Raw genomic sequence first — 22,303 nt, 5'->3', positions numbered from 1 at the left:
TTTTGGGCTGTACCTGAGGCATATGGAAGGCACATGGAGGTTCAGGCTAGGGGTCAAGCTGCAGCTGCCAGCCTAAGCCACGCCACAGCAATTTGGGGTACAAGTTTCATCTGCAACCATTACCAAAGCTCAAGGCAACATAGGATCCTTAACCCACTGAGTGAGGCCAGGGATCAAACCCCCATCTTCATGGATACTAGTCGGATTTGTTTCTAATTGCACCGCAATAGGAACTCCAAAACGAGTCTTTTTTTTTTTTTTTTTTTTTTTTGTCTTTTTAGCGCTTCACACCCGGCATCTGGAGGTTCCCAGGCTAGGGGTCTCTAATTGCTTGTTGCTGGCATATACGCCACAGCAACACCAGATCCAAAATGCATCTGTGACCTACATACAGCTCATGGCAATGCCAGATCCTTAACCCACTAAGTGAGGCCAGGGATCGAACCTGCGTCCTCATGGATACTAGTCAGATTCATTTCGGCTGAGCCACGGCAGGAACTCCCACAAGTCTTAATAACTGGTCCGCCTTCAAGATTGTCTTGGCTATTCTGGGCCACCAACGTTTCCATTTAAATTTTAGAATTAGTGGAGTTCCTGTCGTGGCACAGTGGTTAACGAATCCAACTAGGAACCATGAAGTTGTGGGTTCGATCCCTGGCCTTGCCCAGTGGGTTAAGGATCTGGCGTTGCCGAGAGCTGTGGTATAGGTTGCAGACGCAGCACGGATCCCAAGTTGCTGTGGCTCTGGCGTAGGCCTGTGGCTATGGCTCCAATTAGAGCCCTAGCCTGGGAACCTCCATATGCCACGGGAGCGGTTCAAGAAAAGGCAAAAAGACAAAAAATAAATAAATAAATAAATAAATAAATTTTAGAATTAGCTTATTGATTTCTACCCAGAAAACCTGCTGGGACTTTGAGTTGGTATTTAATTTATAGATCAGTTTGGGAGATTTGACATCTTTATAGTATTGAGGCCTCTCATCTGTGAGCAAAGCATATCCTTCCATTTATCCATGTTTTTCTTTGATTTCACTTGATGTTTTATAGTTTTTTTTTTTTATTTTTGCTTTTAAGGGCTGCTCCTGCAGCGTATGGAGGTTCGCAGGTTAGAGGTCGAATCAGAGCTACAACTGCCAGCCTAAGCCACAGCCACAGAGCAACGCCAGATATAAGCCGAGTCTGCCACCTACACCACAGCTCATGGCAATGCCGGATCCTTAACCCACTGAGCAAGGCCAGGGATTGAACCCTTAGCCTCATGGTTCCTAGATGGATTCGTTTCTCCTGCACCACAATGGAAACTCTTGTAGTTTTCTTAATGTAGATTTTGTACATCTTTCAGTAGATTTGTTTCTTGCTATTTGATTTTTTGGATGCAATTATAAATGATACTTTTGGAGTTCCCTTGTGGTTCAGTGGGTTAAGGGTCACAGAGTTGTCTCTGCTGTAGGTCAGGGCACTGCTGTGGCTGGGACCTTTGATCCCTGATCCCTGGCCCAGGAACTTCTGCATACTGCGGTCAAGGCCAAAAGATAAAGAAATAATAAATAAATAGTATTTTTTCTTTTATAACTTTTAAAATTTCTCTAATTGCTTGTTGCTGGCATATAGAGATATAGTTGACATTTGTTGCTCTGTATACACAACCTTGCTAAATTACTTATTTCTAATAGTTTTTCTGTAGCTTTTGGATTTTGCTTGTACACAATCGTGTCCTCTTCTGATTTCTTTCCAGTTTTTAGTTATTTTCTTTTTGTTTCCTTATTGTATTGGCTGGGCCTCTAGTACAGTGTTGAGTGGAAAGTGGTGATATTATTTCTGATTTTTCCCAATTTCATAGGGAAAGCTTTAAATATTTCACCACTATATATGATGTTTGCTCAAAGTTATTTGAGTATACTCTTTATCAAATTAAGTAGCATTTATTCAAGGAGTGGCATAATTTCTGGTTCCACCAAAGATTAAAGGTATAGCTCTGTAAAAAGGTTAACACCTGGAGAATTTAGGTGAAAGGTATATAGAAGTTTATTGTAATATACTTGTAACTTGTCTTTCTTTGAAAATTTTTCAAGATAAAAAGTTAAACAGAGGAGTTCCCACTGTGGTACAGTGGGATAGGTGGCGTCTCTGGAGCACTGGGACCAAGTTTGATCTCTGGCCCAGCCAGTGAATTAAGGATCTGGTATTGCCCTCCGTGCGGCGTAGGTCACAAGAGGCTCAAGTCATCCCTGGCCTGGGAACTCCATTTGCCATGGGACAGCAGAGAAAGGAGAAAAAAAAGTTAAGCAGAAACAAATGCAAACTAAGCAGTGTTGTTTAACCTAGAAGTTAGACTTTGAACAATAATTAACATACCTCTTTAGGTGGATAAATGTGTTGAAGGTAATCTAATAATTAATAGCACTGCCCAGATTCCTCTTGGTTTGACCCTATGGTAACTTTGTAATAACTGCTATTCAAAACCCTAACCTTTAAGAAATGTTGTACTCTTCTCAACTGCAAAATGTGAATTAAGAGTCCTTAGTATTCGGACATGCTATAGTGAATACACAGAAGGCCTTCAAAATATGGAAATGCACCCTTGTGTAGTTGAGACAGTATTGCATAGTAGTTAGAACCAGCCAAAGCTCTAGAGTTAAATTACCAGGATTTGAATGCTAGCTTCACGGATAGCAATTTGACCTTGGACAAATCACATTATCTCTCTAAGCTTTAAATATCTATGGGAATGGTGACAATGATAGTATCAACTTTCTTGAATTATGAGGATTAATACATAAAAACCAAGAGGTTTTTTTTTTTGTTTTTTTTTGTTTTTGTTTTTGTCTTTTTGCCTTTTCTTGAGCCGCTTCTGCGGCATATGGAGGTTCCCAGGCTAGGGGTCTAATCAGAGCTATAGCTGCTGGCCTACGCCAGAGCCACAGCAACGCAGGATCTGAGCCGTGTCTGCAACCTACACCACAGCTCACGGCAATGCCGGATCCTTAACCCACTGGGCAAGGCCAGGGATCGAACCCACAACCTCACGGTTCCTAGTCGGATTCGTTAACCACTGCGCCACGACGGGAACTCCAAAACCAAGAGTTTTAATGCATAAAACTCTGGGCAAAAGCCTAACATATAGTAGATGCTCAGTAAATGTCAGTTATTGATTAGAACTAGGTGTTTTTGTTTTGTTTTGTTTTGTTTTTATGGCTGCACCTGCAGCATATGGAAGTTCCCAGGCTAGGGGTCAGTTTGGAGCTGCATCTGAGAACACTGCAGCTTGTAGCAATGACAGATGCTTAACCCACTGAGCGAGGCCAGGTCCAACCCGCATCCTCATGGAGACTACGTCAGGTTCTTAACCTGCTGAGCCACAGTGGGGAATTCCAGAACTAAATATTTTTGAAAGCCTTTTGAATTTCTCCTCAATCTTCTAATGATGGCATAATGGCCCTCACTATGTAAGGATTGTTTCTTTTTTTTTTTCTTTTTCAGTCACCCATAAGGGCAATGAAAATTACCAGGGCAGGGATCAAATCTGAGCCAGAGCTGCACCCTCCACCACAGCTTCAGTAATGCCAGATTCTAACCCACTGCACCAGGCTGAGGATCGAACCAGCACCTCCACGGAGATAAGCTGGATCATGAACCCACTGAGCCACAGTAGGGACTCCAGGAGTCTTTCTTAAATACTTACAGATCTTAGCACAAAAAAAAAAAAAAAAAAAAAAAAAAAGAAATGGGAATTTGAAAAAGAAAATGCCATCTAAAGTTGTAAACATGCTTCACTGCAAAACAAGAAAAACTGGCAGGCCAAATTTAGCCCACAGACATACTTTATTGGTGTTTATGTTTGAATTAGTGGCCAACTAGTCAAAACATCAAAAGATCTCCCCCCCTAGGAATTCTTTGAAAATTTGAAAGTTAAATCTCTGTTTAAAAATTAAGAAATTTAGGGAGTTACTGTCGTGGTGCAGTGGAAACGAATCCAAGAACCATGAGGTTTCGGGTTTGATCCCTGGCCTCACTCAGTGGGTTAAGGATCCAGCGTTGCCATGAGCTGTGGTGTAGGTTGCAGATGAGGCCCAGACCTGGAATTCCTATGGCTGTGATGTACGCTGACAGCTATAGCTCTGATTTGACCCTGAGCCTGGAAACTGCCATATGCCTCAGGTATGGCCCTAAAAAGCAAAAAAAAAAAAAAAAGTGGAAAAAATCTAAAAGGAAATTATTGAAAATAATGCAGTGCTTACGTTAATAAAATTCATTATTTTCTATACTTTCTGTAAGATGATCTTAATTTTAGTCTTCTTTGTGTATCTGATCTTTAGGTGAAACCTCAGAGCAAGTCATCCGCCCCTGACCATCCCCAGTGCTCCCCTTCCCCAAGTCTTCTCTTCACCAAACAATCTAAGTCACCAGTGTCAGCCTACATCTTGCTCAGACATATACATCTAGATCTGTTTATTTTCTTCTATGAAGACAATTCACTATCGTGTCCCCAGTTCTTTTTTATAAATTTTATTAGAGTATAGTTGACTTACAAAGTTGTATTAGTTTCAGGTATACAGCAAAGTAATTCAGTTATGCATATACATATACTCATGCCTTTTCAGATTCTTTCCCCATGTGGGTTATTACACAGTGTTGAGTAGGTTACCCTGTGCTCTACAGTAGGTCCTTGTTACCTATCCACTTTATGTATAATGGTATATATATGTCAATCCCAACCCCCTAATTTATCCCTCCACATTTCCCCTTTGATAACCATAAATTTGGTTTCAGAATCATTGAGTCTGTTTTTGTAAGTTCTTTTTTTATCACTTTTCATTAGATTCCACATATTAGTGATCCCTTTGATATTTGTCTTTCTCTGACTTCACTTAGTATGATAATTTCTAGGTCCATGCATGTTGCTACAGATGGCATTATTCTTTTTATGGTTGAGTAATGTTGCATTGTATATATATACCACATCTTTTTTTTTTTTTTTTTTTTTTTTTTTTGGCTTTTTGGCTTTTTGGCTTTTTGGCTTTTTGGCTTTTTGCATTTTCTAGGGCCGCTCCCATGGCATATAGAGATTCCCAGGCTAGGGGTCTAATCGGAGCTGTAGCCGCCAGCCTACACCAGAGCCACAGCAACATGGGATCCGAGCCGTGTCTGCAACCTACACCACAGCTCATGGCAACACTGGATCCTTAACCCACTGAGCAAGGCCAGGCATCGAACCCGCAACCTCATGTTTCCTAGTCGGATTCGTTAACCACTGAGCCACAACGGGAACTCCATATACTACATCTTCTTTATCCAGCCCTCTGTTCAGCAGAAATTTGCACAAAATTGTAAATCAACTATACTTTAATAAAAATAAAAGTAGGCACACACAGCAAAATCTTGCCTTGCGTAAGATAGTCATTTTGAGAGTGTTGATTCTTCTAGTCCAAGAGCACGGTGTATCTTTCCATCTGTTTGTGTCATCTTAAGTTTTTTAATCGGTGTCATGTAGTTTTCAGAGTACAGGTCTTTTGCCTCTTTGGGTAGGTTTATTCATAGGAATTTTATTCTCTTTGATGCAATGGTAAATGGGATTGTGTCCTTAATTCCTCTTTTTGATCTTTTGTTGTTAAGTGTATGGGAATGCAAGAGGTTTCTGTGTGTTAATTTTATATCCTGCAATTTTACCAAATTCATTAATGTGCTCTAGTAGTTTTCTGATAGCATCTTTAGGATTTTCTTTTTTTGTTATTACTTATTTTTTTATTACTCAATGAATTTATTTCATTTATAGTTGTGCAATGATCATCACAATCCAGTTTTATAGTATTTCCATCACACACCCCCAGCACATCCCCCCACCCCCTAAACTGTCTCCTTTGGAAACCATAAGTTTTTCAAAGTCTGTGAGTTAGTATCTGTTCTCCAAAGAAGTTCACTGTGTCCTTTTTTCAGATGCCACATGTCAGTGATAGCATTTGATGTTGGTGGTTCATTGTCTGACTGACTTCACTTAGCATGATAATTTCTTGGTCCATCCATGTTGCTAAAAATGCTGGTATTTCATTCTTTTTAATGGCTGAGTAATATTCCATTGTGTATATATGTACCACATCTTCTTGATCCACTCTTCTGTCGATGGACATTTAGGTTGTTTCTATGTCTTGGCTATAGGATTTTCTGTGTATAGTATCATGTCATCTGCAAACAGTGACAGCTTCACTTCCTCTTTTCCACTTTGGATTCCTTTTATTTCCTTTTCTTCTCTGATTGTTGTGGCTGGGACTTCCGGAACTATGTAGGGTAACAGTGGTGAGAGTCGGCATCCTTGTCTTTGTTCCTGATATTAGCAGGAAATCTTTGAGCTTTTCACCATTGAGGGTGATGTTAATTGTGGGTTTGTCATAAATGACCTTTATATGTTCCATCTGTGCACACTTTCTGGAGATTTTTTATCAAAAAAGGTATTGAATTTTGTCAGAAGCTTTTTCTGCATCTATTGATCATATGGTTTTTAGTCTTCTGTTTGTTAATGTGGTATATATATCACACTGATTGATTTGGGTATTTGTCCCCAATATGTCGCCAGTTGTTCTTATTCTCCATAATCAGGTTTACTTAAATGAGATTATTAATTAGGACCTGGTGAGAACTCTGGTACTATAAGATAGTTTTCCTTCCCCCGCCTTTCCTTTTTATTTACTTCTTTCTCACTTTCAGGCGATTAGCAGAGGCGTTGCATATCAGTGATGATTCTGATCCTTTCAATGTACGTTCTTCTGCGTCAAAATTCAGTGACAGTTTGAAAGAAGATGCCAGGTGTGTAACTTGTTTCTTCCTTTCTTTCTTTCTTCCTTTCTTCCTTTCTTTTTTTTTTTTTTTTGCCACACTCATGGCATGTGGACGTTCCTGGGCTAGGGATCCAACCCATGTCCATGCATGCACAGCTGTAGCAATGCTGGATCCTTAACCCACTGCACCACAAGGGAACTTCCATTGCTCACTTTCTTAATTGTGGCTTACCAGATGTTTGGTCTTTTCATATGTAGTAACTAATATGTAATCCCCTGTGCTTGAGGAAGTTTATATCTATTATGAGAGATTATATGATGTTTACAAAAATCCTTCTCTTGGGTCTCTCAAAACTATCTCACTAAAGAATTGAACTTGAGAAATGTGTGTGTGTGGCCCTGTGGTAGGAGTTGGTGCCCCTGAGGCCTGGACTAGCCTGAACAGAAGGATCTATGGCCACCTAGGTCTCAATTACATGGCCGCTCCCTTGGGTGATAAGAGGTCTTATTTTCCTCATGTCTCCTGGTCTTCTGATGAAATAGCCACTTTTTTTCTTATTTTTCTCTTCCTTTGTTCCATCAAACTCAACCTTCTGTTGTCTGACAGTCCTGACCTCTGCAGTTTTTCTGCCCACATTGTCCATTGTCTGCATTTTATAGGCAGAGGGTGGGTGGAAGAGCAGAAACAGGTAAAATTAACTGTGGTGATTTCTCATTTCAGGAAGGACTTAAAATTTGTCAGTGACATTGAGAAGGAAATGGAAGCCCTTGTGGAGGCCGTGAATAAGGTTGAAATCAAAACATCCAACTGTACATGTCTCTAAGGCCAGCTTGATTAAAAAAAATCAAGTCCCAGAAAACACTGTCCATGTAAAGTGGTTACAGGAAAAGTCACAACTTCCTTGAGGTTCCTTATCTTTCCCAGAAGCCCAGCAATCATAACATCCATGGAAACCCTGTCCTATTTCAGAAAAGACATCTGCAATAATATGAAACGTAAATTAAAATCCTAGCTCAGTGCCTAAGGATGGGTGAAGGAACTCTGGACAAGGAATTTAATAGGGATCCTTAGGAAGACATGCTACCTCCTCTGAAGGGCTGTTGTATAATCAGACACACTGGCTCTCATTACCCCAAAGGCTGGAAAGAAACCCTTGGGCAAAGATTAAAAAATTGATGAGTAGAGCTGAAGACTAGACTTCTTCAAGAGAGTGAAACCTGTCCTGGAGGCAGCCAGGGATGGCGAGGAGATAGCTTTAAGCAGCCAGCCCTGCGGCGCCTCCTTCTTCATGCAGGAGGCCTGTGGGTGAGGACAAGATGCTGCTTTAGTTCCATTTCTAATGATGATGGGATTCCTGCCCACCATCTCCTCACCCCTTCCCTTTCTCATTTCTCTTCTCACTTCCCAGTGGGATACTAACACAAAAAAGACAAAATCCTTGTTCCCTTCTTAATTAGAAAACCTGAGCAAGTGAATGTCTCTGCTTATGTGTCTGTATCTGTATGCTCATTTTTAATATAGAACATACTTTTTTATAGGAAGTGAGATTTTCTTGTTTAATGAGTCTTCAATTTATTTAATCATTTCTTAACTAAAAAGAAATGACATTTCTTGGGAACATCACTCGCTCCCCAGTTATGGGCCCCCTCAGGAGAAACCATTACACTGTCCATGTAAATCTCTGTTTAGTTACCCTCTGTCCCTGTAAACCTTGGCCAGCTGCTGCCATATGGCTCAGAGTAGATGAAGGAAGCTTGTCAGCCCTCATCCTCTCACACCCCCGGCTTGCTCGGCAGTCGTGAAAAGCTGTGCACTGTGGGGCTCTAGGAGTCAGCTGTCTGTTTATTGCCCCAGCCTGTTCTGGGACGGTGGGAAGGACCTCTGTGGGCATTTTCTGTTTTCCAGATGATTTATCAATCAGTCGTCTTTTCCTTCTATACAGGGGAAGAACAATAAGAAAAGCCACTGCTTCCCTCCCATGAACCGAGACCACCGCCGGATCATCCATGACCTGGCCCAAGTGTACGGCCTGGAGAGCGTGAGCTATGACAGTGAACCAAAGCGTAACGTCGTGGTCACTGCAGTCAGGTAGGTTGATCTCGCCATCACAGGAGGAACTGGGCAGTAGGGCAAACAGGAACTGGGAAGTAGGGCCAGTGAATATTTGCTCTCCTTACTTCCTCCCTTGGAAGAATAAGTGGAAAATCTGCCTCTGGGACAGCCATTCTGTACTGATCTCAAGGTCTGAACCAGAAAATCAAGCCCATGCCTCAGTCCTCAGGGCAGACGCACATAAAGGATACAACCTCAAGTTCACGTCAGACTCTGAGGGCTTGGGGTGGGTGCCTGCCCGTCACATCCATCCCCTTTTTGCTTGTGCCCTCTGGCATGATGGAGACAGAAAGAATGATGACTCAAGGCATCCCATGTAAACAGTGTTTGCCATTAGAGGAAACAAGGCAGTAGTGTGAACCAGGAGAGAGCAGAAGGACCTGGGATCACTGACAGAATCTGGGGGATTTGGAAGAACCCCCTAACAATGAAAACTCAAGTGTGAAATGAGAGGAAGCAGGTAGCAGGCCCAGCAGAGGTGGGGGAAGGGTCGAGGGTTAAGTGAAGATGACCGTGCCTGTCAGTGTTCCGAAGCCTCTCAGTGACAGCCACAGACTGGATCTCCTGCTGTCTGCCTCTCTCCACAAACACTTCTCATTTCTCAATGCTTTGTGTTCTGCCTTTTATCAGAGGGAAGTCTATTTGTCCTCCTAACACGCTGACGAGTGTACTTGAAAGGGAAATGCAGTCACGGCCTCCACCACCGATTCCTCATCACAGACATCAGACAGACAAGTAAGGTTTCTTCAGCTCCCTTCCAAAGGGCCCTGTCTGTTCAAAGAAGCTGCCAAGGGCTGAACTGTCCTGGGCTGCACCAGCCATTGGCAGCCTCCTCAGGCCTGGCTTTGGGGTGCTGTGTTCAGATATATATGGTTTGACTAGAACATTGGATATGTTTGTTCATGCCGGAGGGATCCCAGGTTTGATGTTTATAACGCCCACTTCCCCTCCAGGGAGAGCAGTCACTGGCCATGATTTCCACGGTGTAGATGGCAACACTGGGAAATGGAGTCAGTCTCTCACCCCAGGTGATTTTGGAACGTCACGTGGTCATCTGGAGATGGCAGTGGGATTCTAGCAGGAAGTTAACAGTGAAGGGGCAAAACTCATGTTTTGCTCTGTCTGCTTATATATGGTTTGAATCATTTTTACAACAAGAACCTATATTCATGATTTAAAGAGAAAAGAAAACCATGTTGGCAAGCAGTAAGCCAGATGTGTGTTTTCTTAGACGTAAGCAGAGGAGTCTCCTCCTGTTCTGGCCTCCCACACAGAAGCCCTGGCAGCACTGCCTACACAGAACCTCTGGGAGGATGGGTAGGAAAGTTTACAGGGTCACCAGGTGGGTCCTAGCAGTCAGTGTCCCCCTGGACAGTAGGTATTGCCTGTGGGACATGGCCTCAGCCAGGAGTGCCCAGGGCCACTTAACTCCCCAGGACACACCCTTCTCCACTCCTGCGAAGCGGAAGGCCTGGATTCCAGTCAGCACAGGCTGTTTCACATGTTACTCCATAGCTGTATCCAGTACCGCCTGGACCTAGTCATTGGCCTGTTTATGCCATGCTATCTCTTTTTCCTTTTGCTTGATCTTTTTTTTTTTTTTTTTTTTTCTTTTGTCTTTCTGAGGGCCACACCTGGAGCATATGGAGGTTCCCAGGCTAGGGGCCTAATCGGAGCTGTAACCACCAACCTACACCACAGCCACAGCAATGTAGGATCCAAGCTGTGTCTGCAACCTACACCACAGCTCACGGCAACACTGGGTCCTTAACCCACTGAGCGAGGCCAGGGATCGAACCCACAATCTCATGATTCCTAGTCAGATTCATTTCTGTTGCGCCATGATGGGAACTCCCAATTTTTTTTTAAATAGGACTTGATTGTTGAAATTTTAGATTAGAGAGAGTGGTATTAATATAATGTATTAATATATAATAGTATAAAATATAATAATTATAATATATTAATATAAACCCCTGGAGTTCCCATTGTGCCTGAGCAGATTATGAACCCAACTGGCATCCATGAGGATACAGTTTCGATCCCTGGCCTCGCTCAGTGGGTTAAGGATCCAGTGTTGCTGTGAGCTGTTGCTGTGAGCTGTGGCTCTGATTCAGCCCCTGGCCTGGGAACTTCTACATGCCACAGCTATGGCCCTAAGAAGAAAATAATAACATATTAATATAAAACCCGTGTGCCCCTCACAAAATTTCAACAGTTACAAGCTCACATGAACTCCAGTGTCTTATCAAGGCTTCACACATGGTAAATCTGCTGATCCTTAACTTTCCAAGACTTGAATCTGTTTCCTATGAACAAGAAAAGATTGATCATTCTGTGTTTGCTTTCCAGGAATCCTGGGAGCAGTAATTTACAGAAGATAGCCAAGGAGCCAATAATTGACTACTTTGATGTCCAGGACTGAGAGGATCAAGATGCACTTAGCAAAAAGAATGATTAGGTGTGGTGGAGACCCGTTTGCTAGCAGATACATCGCTCTTGTTCCCAGCTGTCTGGTGGACTCACAGCTCACACACTGTCTTGTTCTGATACATCCAAAGCATGAGTATATCAGAAACCCCCCTGTCTTCCCTGCCATCTTTATAAAGTGTCTCAGAATGGCCAGATCTCCGATGGTCACTAGTGATGCGGTTGTATTTGCAGAGGCTCCTCACACCACCACCATGGTTGCTCTGAGGGTTGGGGGAGCATTGACTTTGATTTAGAAAAGCCAGAATTCTAGCTTGAAAACATCACTTTGTTGTGGTCTCGGTTGTCCCAGTTATCCATCCTCCTCCTGAAAATGCTTCCACTTTCAAATATACCAAGCTTTCTTTTTCTTTTACTTTTTTTTTTTTTTTTTTTTTTTTTTTTTTTTTGTCTTTTTAGGGCCGTACCCATGGCATATGGATGTTCCCAGTGTAGGGGTCCAATCAGAGCTGAAGGTGCCGACCTACACCACAGCCACAACAACACAGAATCCGAGCCAAGGCTACGACGTACACCATAGCTCACAGCAACACCGTTTCTTTAACCCACTGAGCGCCAGGGATCAAACCCTCATCCTCATGGGTACTAGTCAGGTTTGTTAACTGCTGAGCCATCATGGGAACTCTACACCTTGCTTTCTTAATCCAAAGCGATCACAATCCTTGGAGAGACAAAGGCGAACTTCTCGACCAAAACACCAATGAATTGGTAACACTACATCTGGAATCACGCATGTCGTGTTAAACCTAGGGATCTTATCTGAGTCTTTTGACAAAAGCTCTTACAGGTTTCCCTAGCTGAACTTGTTCAGTGGTCCCAGCACCATCGGTTCCAGACCAAGGAGAGGGGTCAAGAGGGCTTTATGGGGTTCTGCCTCCTGGAGTCCAGCGGGGGCTTCTCATATATCTCTGCACCTGTCTGGTGACAGGCATGATAGCTCCCCACCGTGAAGGTAGAGGGCATAGAGCCAGTTCCTCTTTCAGCCGGGTTCACATTGTGACCTCTGTACTGCCCAGGGCAGTCCTGACCCCTTCCCCGGGTTGAGGAAGTCTCAAGGTCTCTTACCTTTCCTGTGTTGCTTTCTCCCAGGCCTGCATTTCTATATTGGCTTCCCCTGTCTCTGAGCTCTGGACATCTGTCTGAATACCCAAAACCTATGTGGACAGTCCAGGGCTTATGCCAGCAGCCCACTGGAGGCATTCTTCAGGCTCCTGTAAGGCAGGTACACTGGCAGTTTCATTAGTTTGTTCCTCTTTGCACTGGTGCCTCTCCAGCATGCAGGCCAGACTTCCAACAAATTCCTTCTGCTCCAGAACAAGCCACAAGCCCCAGAGCAACAGAAAGGGAATTGAGAAGTGATGTGACAAAACTGGCACTTGATTTCTCTAGGAAGACCAGGACTGCCCTCTGGTCCTGACCCAGAAGCCTTGAAAGATATGAGGTACAGCAGCAGGAATGGGTGACTAGAAGGAAGAGAGAGAACTACAAAACCACCTCTGTCTCAGGTGGTTTAGCAGGGAGCCAGTGGCCCCACACCCGACAGGAATCTCCTGAGATTATGTTCCGTTTTTCAGGCAATGGGATCAGTGGGTGAACTGTACATTGTGAGTATCTCAGAATCCACAGGTGGCAGGAGCCCTGATTTCAGATTCCAGCTCTGCCACGTAACCTGCTGCCTGGTGGAGTGGAGATAGGACCAACCTTAGCAGAGGATTAAATGAGATAATATACATGGAGATGCATGGTCTGTCATAGGTGCTGAAAGCTTATAGTATCTGGAAAATATTTAAGCATCTTTATCCATAATACCAGTCAAGTAAAACATTAGAATGCTAAGTCAGCCACTTCTGATGAACGCCTGCGTGTTCCCCACACCAGCCTGTGCTAGGGCTGTGGCAAGCTGATGTGGCCCCTCTTTCATGGTTAGTAATCCAGTGGGGGACACGTATCTGAACAAATACAATGAAATTGTTTGGTCTCGCACAAATAGGTCATTTGTGTGTTTATTAAAAGCTGAAGATCCATACAAGGAGTTTTTGTGGGCTACTAGGAGTAGGTTTGCTCTCATGTTTGGAGACAGGACCCCTGGATGGGGTAGGAAAACATAAGGAGGCATTTGAGCTGAGCCTTGAGATGGTAGACTGCCATTTGGAGGAGAGAGGTTTGCCAAGTTAAGGTCAAAGTCCTGAGACACCCCAGGCTGTGGTTTGTGGTAGCATTGAGGAAGGGGTAGTTGTCCAGAGTGGACAGGCAATTGGAGGGTCAGGTGGTGAAGCTGTAGAGGTAGATGGGTCAGTTTGTGGAGAGCCACAGGGGTCTCCTGAAGGACCTTGGGTGGAGAGCACAGCTGGCTTTACCATCTATGGCAAAGGTTATCTGTAAAGGGCTCTTTGTGAGCCTTAGGGTTTGTGTTGCAGCTCCCCAACACTGCCATTGAAGTGTGAACACAACAATATTCTTTTTATTTTTTTCCATCTATTTAAAAATGAAAAAAGCATTAGCTAGTAGGTTGTACAAAAACCGGCAGCAGTCTAGATTCGGCCATGACCTTAGTTTGCCCACCCCGTTCTAGAGTAGTCACTCAGGCAGAATGTGTAAAGGGATTAGCCTTCCCAGAGGGCTAACTTTGAGACAAGAAACCCAGCCAGGAGCTGCTAGGGTGATTCAGGTAAGCAGAAAGGTGTGAGATGGTGATGCAAAGACAGAAGGGGTTCAGCAGATCCAGCAGGTAGGGTAGGCTTCCCCGGTCCAGCAGGGAGCTGCCCCCCACCCCCCTACCCTGGATCCCAAAGGGACCTCAGAGCCCCTCAGCAATGGAAAGTGGTTTCCCACAGGTTTGGTAGATTCTCACCAAACAGTGGCCAGAATTTTACACAACCAAGTAAGTAAATTATATTCACTGTAGGCCGAAGGGAACGACACCTCCATCCTTTATGTGGAGGGAGCCTGTGGGTATCAGGACCCCATACGAGAATCAGGTACTCTCTTCCTACTCCTCCAGCCCCACAGTCTCCTTCAGCAAGAGTTTCTTCATGAGGCCAGAACTTTCCAGAGACCAAGTTCTTAACTCTGGAATTCTCTCTGGCAGGGCTGGCTCTTCTCAACAGTGCAGCCAGCCTGACATGCAGTGGGAGCTGGTGTGCAGGATAGAGATGAAAGCAGCCCTCCTGACTGCAGGGTCTGTGTGAAGCCCTCTGGATCCCATCCAGGACAGGGCCCGGTGAGGCGGGGAACCGGCCAGCAGAGGGGAGGCGCAAGGTCTCCCCTGAGAGAGTGGGTCCAGAGGTTTAGGTCTGGGGGAGTCTTTTCCACATGATGCCGGCCTTGCTTCATGCCTGAAAGCCTGGAGCCCTTGTACTCTAAGGGAGACCTGCCAGAATTGGTGGGGGAGGACCGGCCTAGAGCTCCTTCCCTTCACATGAGTCCTGTCACACACCCTGCTACACCATCAGGAAAGTTCTCTCTCCCAAACTCCCCATGGGGCCTCAACGCGAATGTTCCCCACCATCTCCTGTGGCCTTTCAGAGCTCACAGATCCCCAGGGCATTCTCTAAGCCAGGCCACCCCCAGTCAGGAAAGGCCCACCCTGAATGGACAAGCCTCCAAGGCGTATGTATCAGGGCTGGGATCCAGGCTTTGGGTTTCCCAACCTGGAACTGCCCTAGGCTGGGCGGGGGGCGGGGGTTAGTCCTCAGAAGAAGGGAGCTCTCCACAGACTCCCCTCAGAGTCCTTTCCAGTGGCTCAGGCAGCCCTCAGCCCCAGGGTTCATGTGCACAGCCTCCTGGGAGACCTGGCTGCAGAGAACCCTGCTTAAACTGCCGGGATACCCAATTGGCTGCCTCAGCTTGCTGTCACCCTGCGCAGTTTGCTTCCAGGGTCTGGGCATTGCCCACCTGTCAGGTGGGTAACAGTTCCTGCCTGAGCCTTTGGGAGGGTAGTAGGTAGGTGGGGTCTGAGAGGTGGGAAGGGTCTCTGAGTGTCATGGCCCATCTCAGCATGGGCAAGCCTCTGGAGCCTGTCCCAGGACTGTCAGAGCATAGGAGGGGAAGGAACAGAGCAGTGGTGAAGCCACTCTAGCACTCTAGCCTTCAGTCACCCCCCGCCCCTGCCATTCTACCACCACCCCAGCCTACCTGAAGCCCGCCACATGGGTGAGGGAGTCAGAAGTCTTCATCTACCCACTTTCCCAAGACTCACTTCTAGTAGTAGATACCAGCTTTTGAGAATTTTTTATACACAAGCACTGCACTTATCCCTTTTACAAGCCCCATAAAATACATATCCTTATTGTCCCCATTTTACCAATGCAGAAATTGAAGGTTGGAGAAGGTAGATCATTGACCAAGATAATTCAGTGAACTGAGAATGTGAAATTCCTACTAGGTATGACTTAAAAACCTGTGTCCTCTCCACTCCACATGCAGAGCAGTGGCATCTCACACAGCTCATCCAGGAGTCCTGGGGTGCAAGGCCCAGCGGGTCAGGACCAGTGGAAGGGAAGTTAGAGAATCAATGCAGAGAATACTGCCAGAAGATGAGACCTTTTCCTATGGTGGCCACAAGGGGGCAGTGTATATCCCCACAGCACGCACTTGGGCAGGGAAAGTGCTTACACTTTGCCTCAGGAGAGCATTATTTAAAACTTTTTAAATGAGTTTATAACCAATATCTTAAGTTTATCACCTTTTCATTTATTTTTTAAATACTATTTTATATTCTTATTGAGGTACATAGTATAGGCACAGGAGGAAAAACATGCAATATCTGATGGAAGAACATCCCAGGGAGAGGGAACGTGACAAAGGCTCAGTGGTGGAACGTGCCATGCCCCTTGAAGGAGCAGCAAAACCATCAGGCCATAGGATGAATAAAGGAGAGAGTAGAGGTCATTGGAAGGCTTAGGGCAGAGGACTGAATGATAAGATCTGGCTCGTTTTTGGAAAGGATCACCCCAGCTGCTATATTGAGACTAGACTATGGGACTGAGTCAGAGCAAGGAGAGAGGCTGGAAGGCCAGTCAGAGGACCACTGCTACAATCCAAGAGTGAGGTGAGAGTGGTTCAAACCTGGGATGCTGAGAAGTGGTTGCATTCTAGATACACTTTGCAGATAATACCTAGAGAACTAGCTGACAGCTGGGTGTGGGGTGTGAGAAGAACAGAGATGACTTCAAAGTTTTTGGCCTGAGCAAGGAAAGAGTGGGAGGAGCAGGCTTGAGGGATGAAAATCTGTCCAGTAGGCGGTTGTCCATGGAAGTCTGAAATCTGGAGACAGGATTGAGCTGGAGATCTAATTTGGGGAGCTGTTGGCATATAATGGTATTTAAAGGCTGGTGAAATCATTTTGCAGGGAGAGGGTGAGTGAGAAGAGGTCTGAGGATTTTGCCCTGGGCACTCTGTCATCAAGAGGCCAGTGTAGGAATCAGCTCTCAGAGCCAGGGCTGGGCCCTGAAGCTGAAGACTCAGTGCTACAGGGAAGTCCTGTGGGGTGAGGCTCCCTTCGGCTTTTCTCCACATTGCTGTGGAGGGTGCGGCTTTGCCTCACTTGCCCTGAGCAGCATGAACCACCTGAGGTAAGGGACTGACCCCAAGGCACAAGTCAGTTTAATCCTCTGAATATTCAGGTTCCTGGGGCAGGGGGAGATCCCAGGCCTTGGCCGCCCCCTCCCATTTAGCTGTCTCTAAAACTCGGGTGCTCCCTAGGGCTCCATCATCTCTACCTTGGTCGCCTCATCAATCTGCCAGCCTATAACTGCCGCCTTGGGCTTGAAAGCTCTTTCTCCAGCCTAGGCCTGTGCCTTTCCCTGGATGTACTTCTTATTCATCTCCTCCAACCTTCAGACTATCGCCGGTGTATCCATTGGTCTCCCCTGCCCAGGCACTGGGCCTCCTTAGGAGTTCACCTTCTCTCTAGTGCCCCCCAACCTGGCCCCAGAGGCCAGGGCATAGGTGGAGGAATGTGGGAGGCAGTGAATCAGGAGCTTGTACTTGCCCTGGCAGGGCTATTCCAGGGGCCTGTTGGAACCCTCATCTGAAGAATCCTCTTTATCAGCCAACAAGGGTTTGGTTGGGTCCCTGGAGGACTCAAAGGCTCAGCCCTAGGTTTATGGGCTCATCTGTGTGCCTGGGCGTACCTGGCCCTGAACTCTGTATCTCTTTGCAGCCTCTGAGCCTCCAGCCCCCACTTACCCAAGCCTAGAGCATCCCCTCCAGAAAGCCCTGGACACACCCTCCAGCAACCCCTGCCCCACCTTAGCTGGAACAGACACAGGGGAGACCATGATCTCTGGCAAACCACACACGGCATTGCTTCACCAGAATGGAATGCTAATGGCAGAACCGAAACCTAAGGCACCTCATTCGTCTGGGCCATCTGACCCCCATTTTGCAGATGAGAAAGCTGATGCCCAGAGAGGTGGGGGGCCTCTGGAGTGTTTGGGGTTTTCATTTATTTAGGGGTTTTTGTTTTTTGAGTGTTTTACTGTTACTTTCACTGTACTTATATGTTTTATGCACATGTTTACAGAATATATTTCACAATTTAAAGACTAAACAAAACCCAGCAGAGATCCTATCAACAAAAGACTGGAATCCCTATTTTTTGCCCCTTACTGAGCCAACCTCCCAGGCCTCAGATTCCTTGAGTGTCGGATGGGCCTCATGATGAGGGGGACATGATGACCAGGGTACCATGCAGGGTATAGTGTTGTTAATAGCACACACCCTCCCCATGTGCCAGGCATAGCTCATTTCCTCATCCCATCAGCCCTGGGAGGTGAGAGCTATTACTATCCTGAGGTCGTACAGCTAGTGAGTGGCAGAATGGATATTTGGATCCAGGTGGGCTGGCCTTGTCTCTGCTCTTAGGTGCATAGTACAAGCCTTGCAGCCAAAGGGAAGGTGGGGTCACACTTCTTGTGGGTTCAGCAGAAGGGTGGGGGGCAGAACCAAGGTCAGGCTGCACAGCCTTCCCCCTCCGAGGTGGGGCCAGCCTGGGATGGCTGCTCCCATCGCTTCTGGGGCTGCAGGACCCCATCAGAAGGAGGAGTGAGTGAGAGCAGCTAGACCTAGGTACAGCCTGTGAGAGTCTGTCCCTTGAAGGCCCTGGGAGAGCAGCAGGGCAGACAAGGAGTAGGCTCTTCCCAAAGCCAGGACCCCCAGGCTGAAGACCAAGCCTTCTATCTGCAAAGCCCTGGAGGGGCCCGGCCTGGGATTGAGGGATTGTTCCTGCCCCATACATCCCCATCTCAAACACATCCTCCAAGAGTTCCCATCGTGGCTCAGTAGTTAACGAACCCAACTAGGATCCATGAAGAACCCAGGTTTTATCCCTGGCCTCGTTCAGCGGGTTAAGGATCCAGCATTGCCACAAGCTGCAATGTAGATCACAGATGAGGCTCGGATCCCACATTACCATGGCTGTGACATAGGCCGGCAGCTACAGCTCTGATTCAACTCCTAGCCTGGGAACTTCCATATGCCACAGGTGCAGCCCTAAAAAAAACAAAAAAGAAAACAGCGTAGGCTGGTGTAGGGGCAGAGTGTCATGGTGGGATCTGTCATGAGACTTCGAAGTGTTTGGGAGCAGTCAGAGCTGGGCGGCTCCCCAGACACTAACAGATCCAAGCCATGTTGTACAGACAGGGAAGGAGGCCCAGAGAAGAGAAGGGTCCTGTCCAGGTCGCACAGCCTGTGCAGGTTGGCCTGGGCCTAGGAGAATGGGAGAGAAGCCAGAGCTTTCATCCCAGCTTGGCTTCTGGAGCTGCGCCAGTGTGCCTCCTGAGTCCAGCCAGGGAGTAAGGACAGAAGGGGCTGTGTGTGAGCAGAGCCAAGGGCCCCACTAGGCGCCGTGACGCCTGCCCCACCTCATCCTGCCTGCTTCCTTCCTTTCCTGCAGTGGGACCTACCTTTCTCCCCAGGCTTTACCTCGGTTCACTCTCCTTCCTCACTGCTCTGACCTCATTGTCCTCCAGTCCTAGCCTTTCTGTTTCAGCAATGGTCCTTCCATGCTCAAGCCTCAGGGCGTTTGCACTGGCTGTTCCCTCAGCCTGGCATGCTCTTCCCTCATGTGTCCATGTAGCCACATAGCTTGCTCCCTTACTCCTTACAGTCTTCAACTCAGTCACTTTCTCAAGCCTACAGTCTTTACACCCTCACATATTTCCTATTCTCCTTTCCTGCTTTTCCTCCTTAGCATGTGTCATGAACACACCTGATTTTGCACAGAATGTCAGCTCCATAAGAACAGGATTTTTTTGTTGTTTTTTTAGGGCCATACCCATGGTGAATGGAAGTTCCCAGGCTAGAGGTCGAATCGGAGCTGTAGCTGCCAGCCTACACCACAGCCACAGCAACACGGGATCCAAGCCACATCTGTGACCTACACCACAGCTCACAACAATGCCAGATCCCTAACCCACTGAGTAAGGCCAGGGATCAAACCTGCATCCTCGTGGATACCAGTCAGGTTGGTTACTGCTGAGCTACAATGGAAACTCCCAGGACTTTTTAATCTTACTTATGCCTGCAGCCTTAGCGCTAGAGTGGTATTGGCACGTTTGTAGGCTTTCATCCAGTCTGCCAAGAGAAGGAAAGGGGTCTGTCCTCTGTGCACAGAAATACTCTGTGACTGGGGTTAGGGCCCATCTGAGCCTGGCATTGCGATCAGAATCTGCAGGGTGTTAGGGCCAGTGGGCCTAGTGCAGGCCTGTGGCTGAGCAGTAGACAGCAGGCAGGGGATCTGGACGGACCCACTGGCTGTTCTGCCTCTGAAGCTACCTCCCAGGGACATGAGGATGCTAGAGGGCTGAAGTGGTCAGTGAGGGGGAGAGGAGGGTGGGAACTACACTCTGGGCCTGGATAGGCCTCTCCCATCTGTGACCGCGGCCTTAGGTTCACATGGCTCTGGGAACACAAGCAACGAGAACAGCCACCCTCTGTGTTTACAGGGTCACTGAGGCTGAGGGAGGGAAAGAGACTTGTCCAGGGACACAGAGGGAGGCAGCTGGCTGGCACTTCCCTAGCCAGTCCAGGCCTGCCTGGTTCCCTGGCTCATCTCCTCCCACTATGGGATGTCACTCACACTCAATCTTTCCTTCCTCCCTCCTGGTGGCCCCAGCCCCATAATCTCATCAGGCCCCATACCTATCACTTCCCACCATCTCTTCTCATGCTATTGCTAGTTCTTCATCTTTTAAAAGACGTGATACTAGGGAGTTCCCTAGTGGCTCAGTGGGTTAGGGATCTGGTGGTGTCACTGCTACGGCTTGGGTCACTGTTGTGTCACAGGTTCTCTCCCTGGTCCAGGAACTTCTGCATGCCATGGGTGCAGTCAAAATAAATAAAATGCTGGAGTTCCTGTTGTGGCTCAGTGGAAACAAATCTGACTAGCATCCATGAGGACATAAGTTCGAACCCTGGCCTCTCTCAGTGGGTTAAGGATCTGGTGTTGTCCTGAGCTGTGGTGTAGGTTGCAGATGCAGCAAGGACCCAGTGTTGCTGTGGCTGTGGTGTAGGCCAGCAGCTACAGCTCTGATGTGACCCCTAGCCTGGGAACTTCCATACATTACGGGTGCTGCCCTGAAAAGACTAAAGACAAAAAAAAATTTTTAAATAATCAAATAGTGATACCAGTGAATGAATATGTATCACAGTTGTAGGTTATAAGCACAGTCATGTAATAAACCCATACATTTACCCCAACTACAGAACTAGAAAATTCTTCACAGCTGGTACCACCGCCATTATGTTCCTCCCCATCTTACCTCCCATCACTCTCTCCTTGTAGGAAGCATCACTTCTTTGTTTTTCTTTTTGGGGCCGCACCCATGGCATATGGAGATTCCCAGGCTAGGGGTCAAATCGGAGCTATAGCTGCTGGCCTGCACCACAGCCACAGCAACATCAGATCTGAGCCGTGTCTGTGAACTACACCATAGCTCACGGCAATGCCAGATCCTTAAGCCATTGAGGGAGGCCAGGGATCGAACCTGCATCCTCATGGATGCTAGTCAGATTCATTAACCACTGAGCCACGATGGGAACTCCACTTCTTTTTTTAAAAGTAGTTTTATCGCATTTGTACACCCACAGAATATATTCCTTTTTTGCTTGTTTTTAACAGTAAAACTAGTGTCAGACTGCCTTGCTTTTTATGCCTCCAAACCTTTTCCCTGTTGTTACAGGTAGCCGTTTTACCTTGGTTTTCAGTGATGATCATATTCTGCTGTATGTGACTAGACTGCAGTGTAAGTATCTCTTCCCCTGTTGAGGGACATTTGGGGTGTTTCCAGTGTCGCCTGACCACCCACATTGTGCCCCTTGTCAGCCACACCTCCTGAGAGGTCCACTCCACCCCACAGCTGCCTCTCTGCTGTGCTCCCAGGACCCTGTTCATCGACCCCCTTTGCCTTTCTTCGGCCTCAGCTGTCCTCACACAACCACAGCTTCCCCAATCTCTGTTTCCAGTCTCTTCCAAGCTCCAGACCACAGAAAAGACATGATGGTTTATTGAACACTTACTCTGTGCCATACACCATTCTCAGTATCACATGTTTTATTTCATTGAATACTCACATTAACACAAGTGGTAGGTAATATTATTAGACCCACTTTACAAATGAGAAAACTGAGGCCCAGAATGGCTAACTTGCCCAAGACTACACACCACACCTCTCGCTCAAGTTCCATAGGCAACTCAGACTCAACATGTCCAGGATGTAACTCATCCTCTTCCCCCTCAAACCAATTCCTCTCCCATGCTCCACATTCAGTAGAGACATCTCCAGCACCTGGGGCCCAAGCCAGAAGCCAGAAGTCAGCCCTGACCCCAGCTGCATCCTCACCCACCATTTCATCCACCTGGAGCCCAGGTCCTGTGAGTATTACCTGCTTGGTATTAGGCCAGTCCTACCTCTCCTTCTGTCCCCAG

The 22,303-nt window shown here is 46.6% G+C and overlaps 2 protein-coding genes across 10 annotated transcripts in view; both read left to right on the top strand.

The window, feature by feature from the left end:
- The window catches only part of NFX1 (nuclear transcription factor, X-box binding 1), a 73,895-nt gene extending 62,385 nt beyond the window's left edge, over window positions 1–11,510 (top strand). For all 4 annotated transcript variants that reach the window (XM_084979831.1, XM_084979830.1, XM_084979829.1 and 1 more), the window contains exons 20-24: window positions 6,700–6,798; window positions 7,492–7,558; window positions 8,714–8,859; window positions 9,514–9,618; window positions 11,236–11,510. In XM_084979831.1, the coding sequence (XP_084835957.1) occupies window positions 6,700–6,798; window positions 7,492–7,558; window positions 8,714–8,859; window positions 9,514–9,618; window positions 11,236–11,308 (490 nt within the window). In that variant the 3' untranslated portion in view covers window positions 11,309–11,510. The remainder of the gene's footprint in view (window positions 1–6,699; window positions 6,799–7,491; window positions 7,559–8,713; window positions 8,860–9,513; window positions 9,619–11,235) is intronic.
- A 952-nt stretch (window positions 11,511–12,462) lies between these two features.
- Window positions 12,463–22,303, top strand: part of LOC146399457 (uncharacterized) — a 79,488-nt gene continuing 69,647 nt past the window's right edge. For 3 of the 6 annotated variants that reach the window (XM_084979933.1, XM_084979936.1, XM_084979934.1), the window contains exons 1-3: window positions 12,463–12,595; window positions 21,558–21,620; window positions 22,146–22,249. The gene's annotated coding sequence lies outside the window, so the exon portion shown is untranslated. Of the gene's footprint in view, window positions 12,596–21,557; window positions 21,621–22,145; window positions 22,250–22,303 lie in introns of those variants that run through there. The other 3 variants (XM_084979937.1, XM_084979932.1, XM_084979935.1) reach the window with 2 other exon arrangements.

Source organism: Sus scrofa, chromosome 10 (genome assembly GCF_054392235.1).
Source record: "Sus scrofa isolate SSC_HxYL_T2T_F1_AM1 chromosome 10, Sscrofa_HxYL_maternal_Yorkshire_Landrace_v2.0, whole genome shotgun sequence".
NCBI classification, from domain to species: Eukaryota; Metazoa; Chordata; class Mammalia; order Artiodactyla; family Suidae; genus Sus; species Sus scrofa.
The sequence above is the reverse complement of the archived record's forward strand: the minus strand, read 5'-3'. Positions and strand labels throughout refer to the sequence as shown.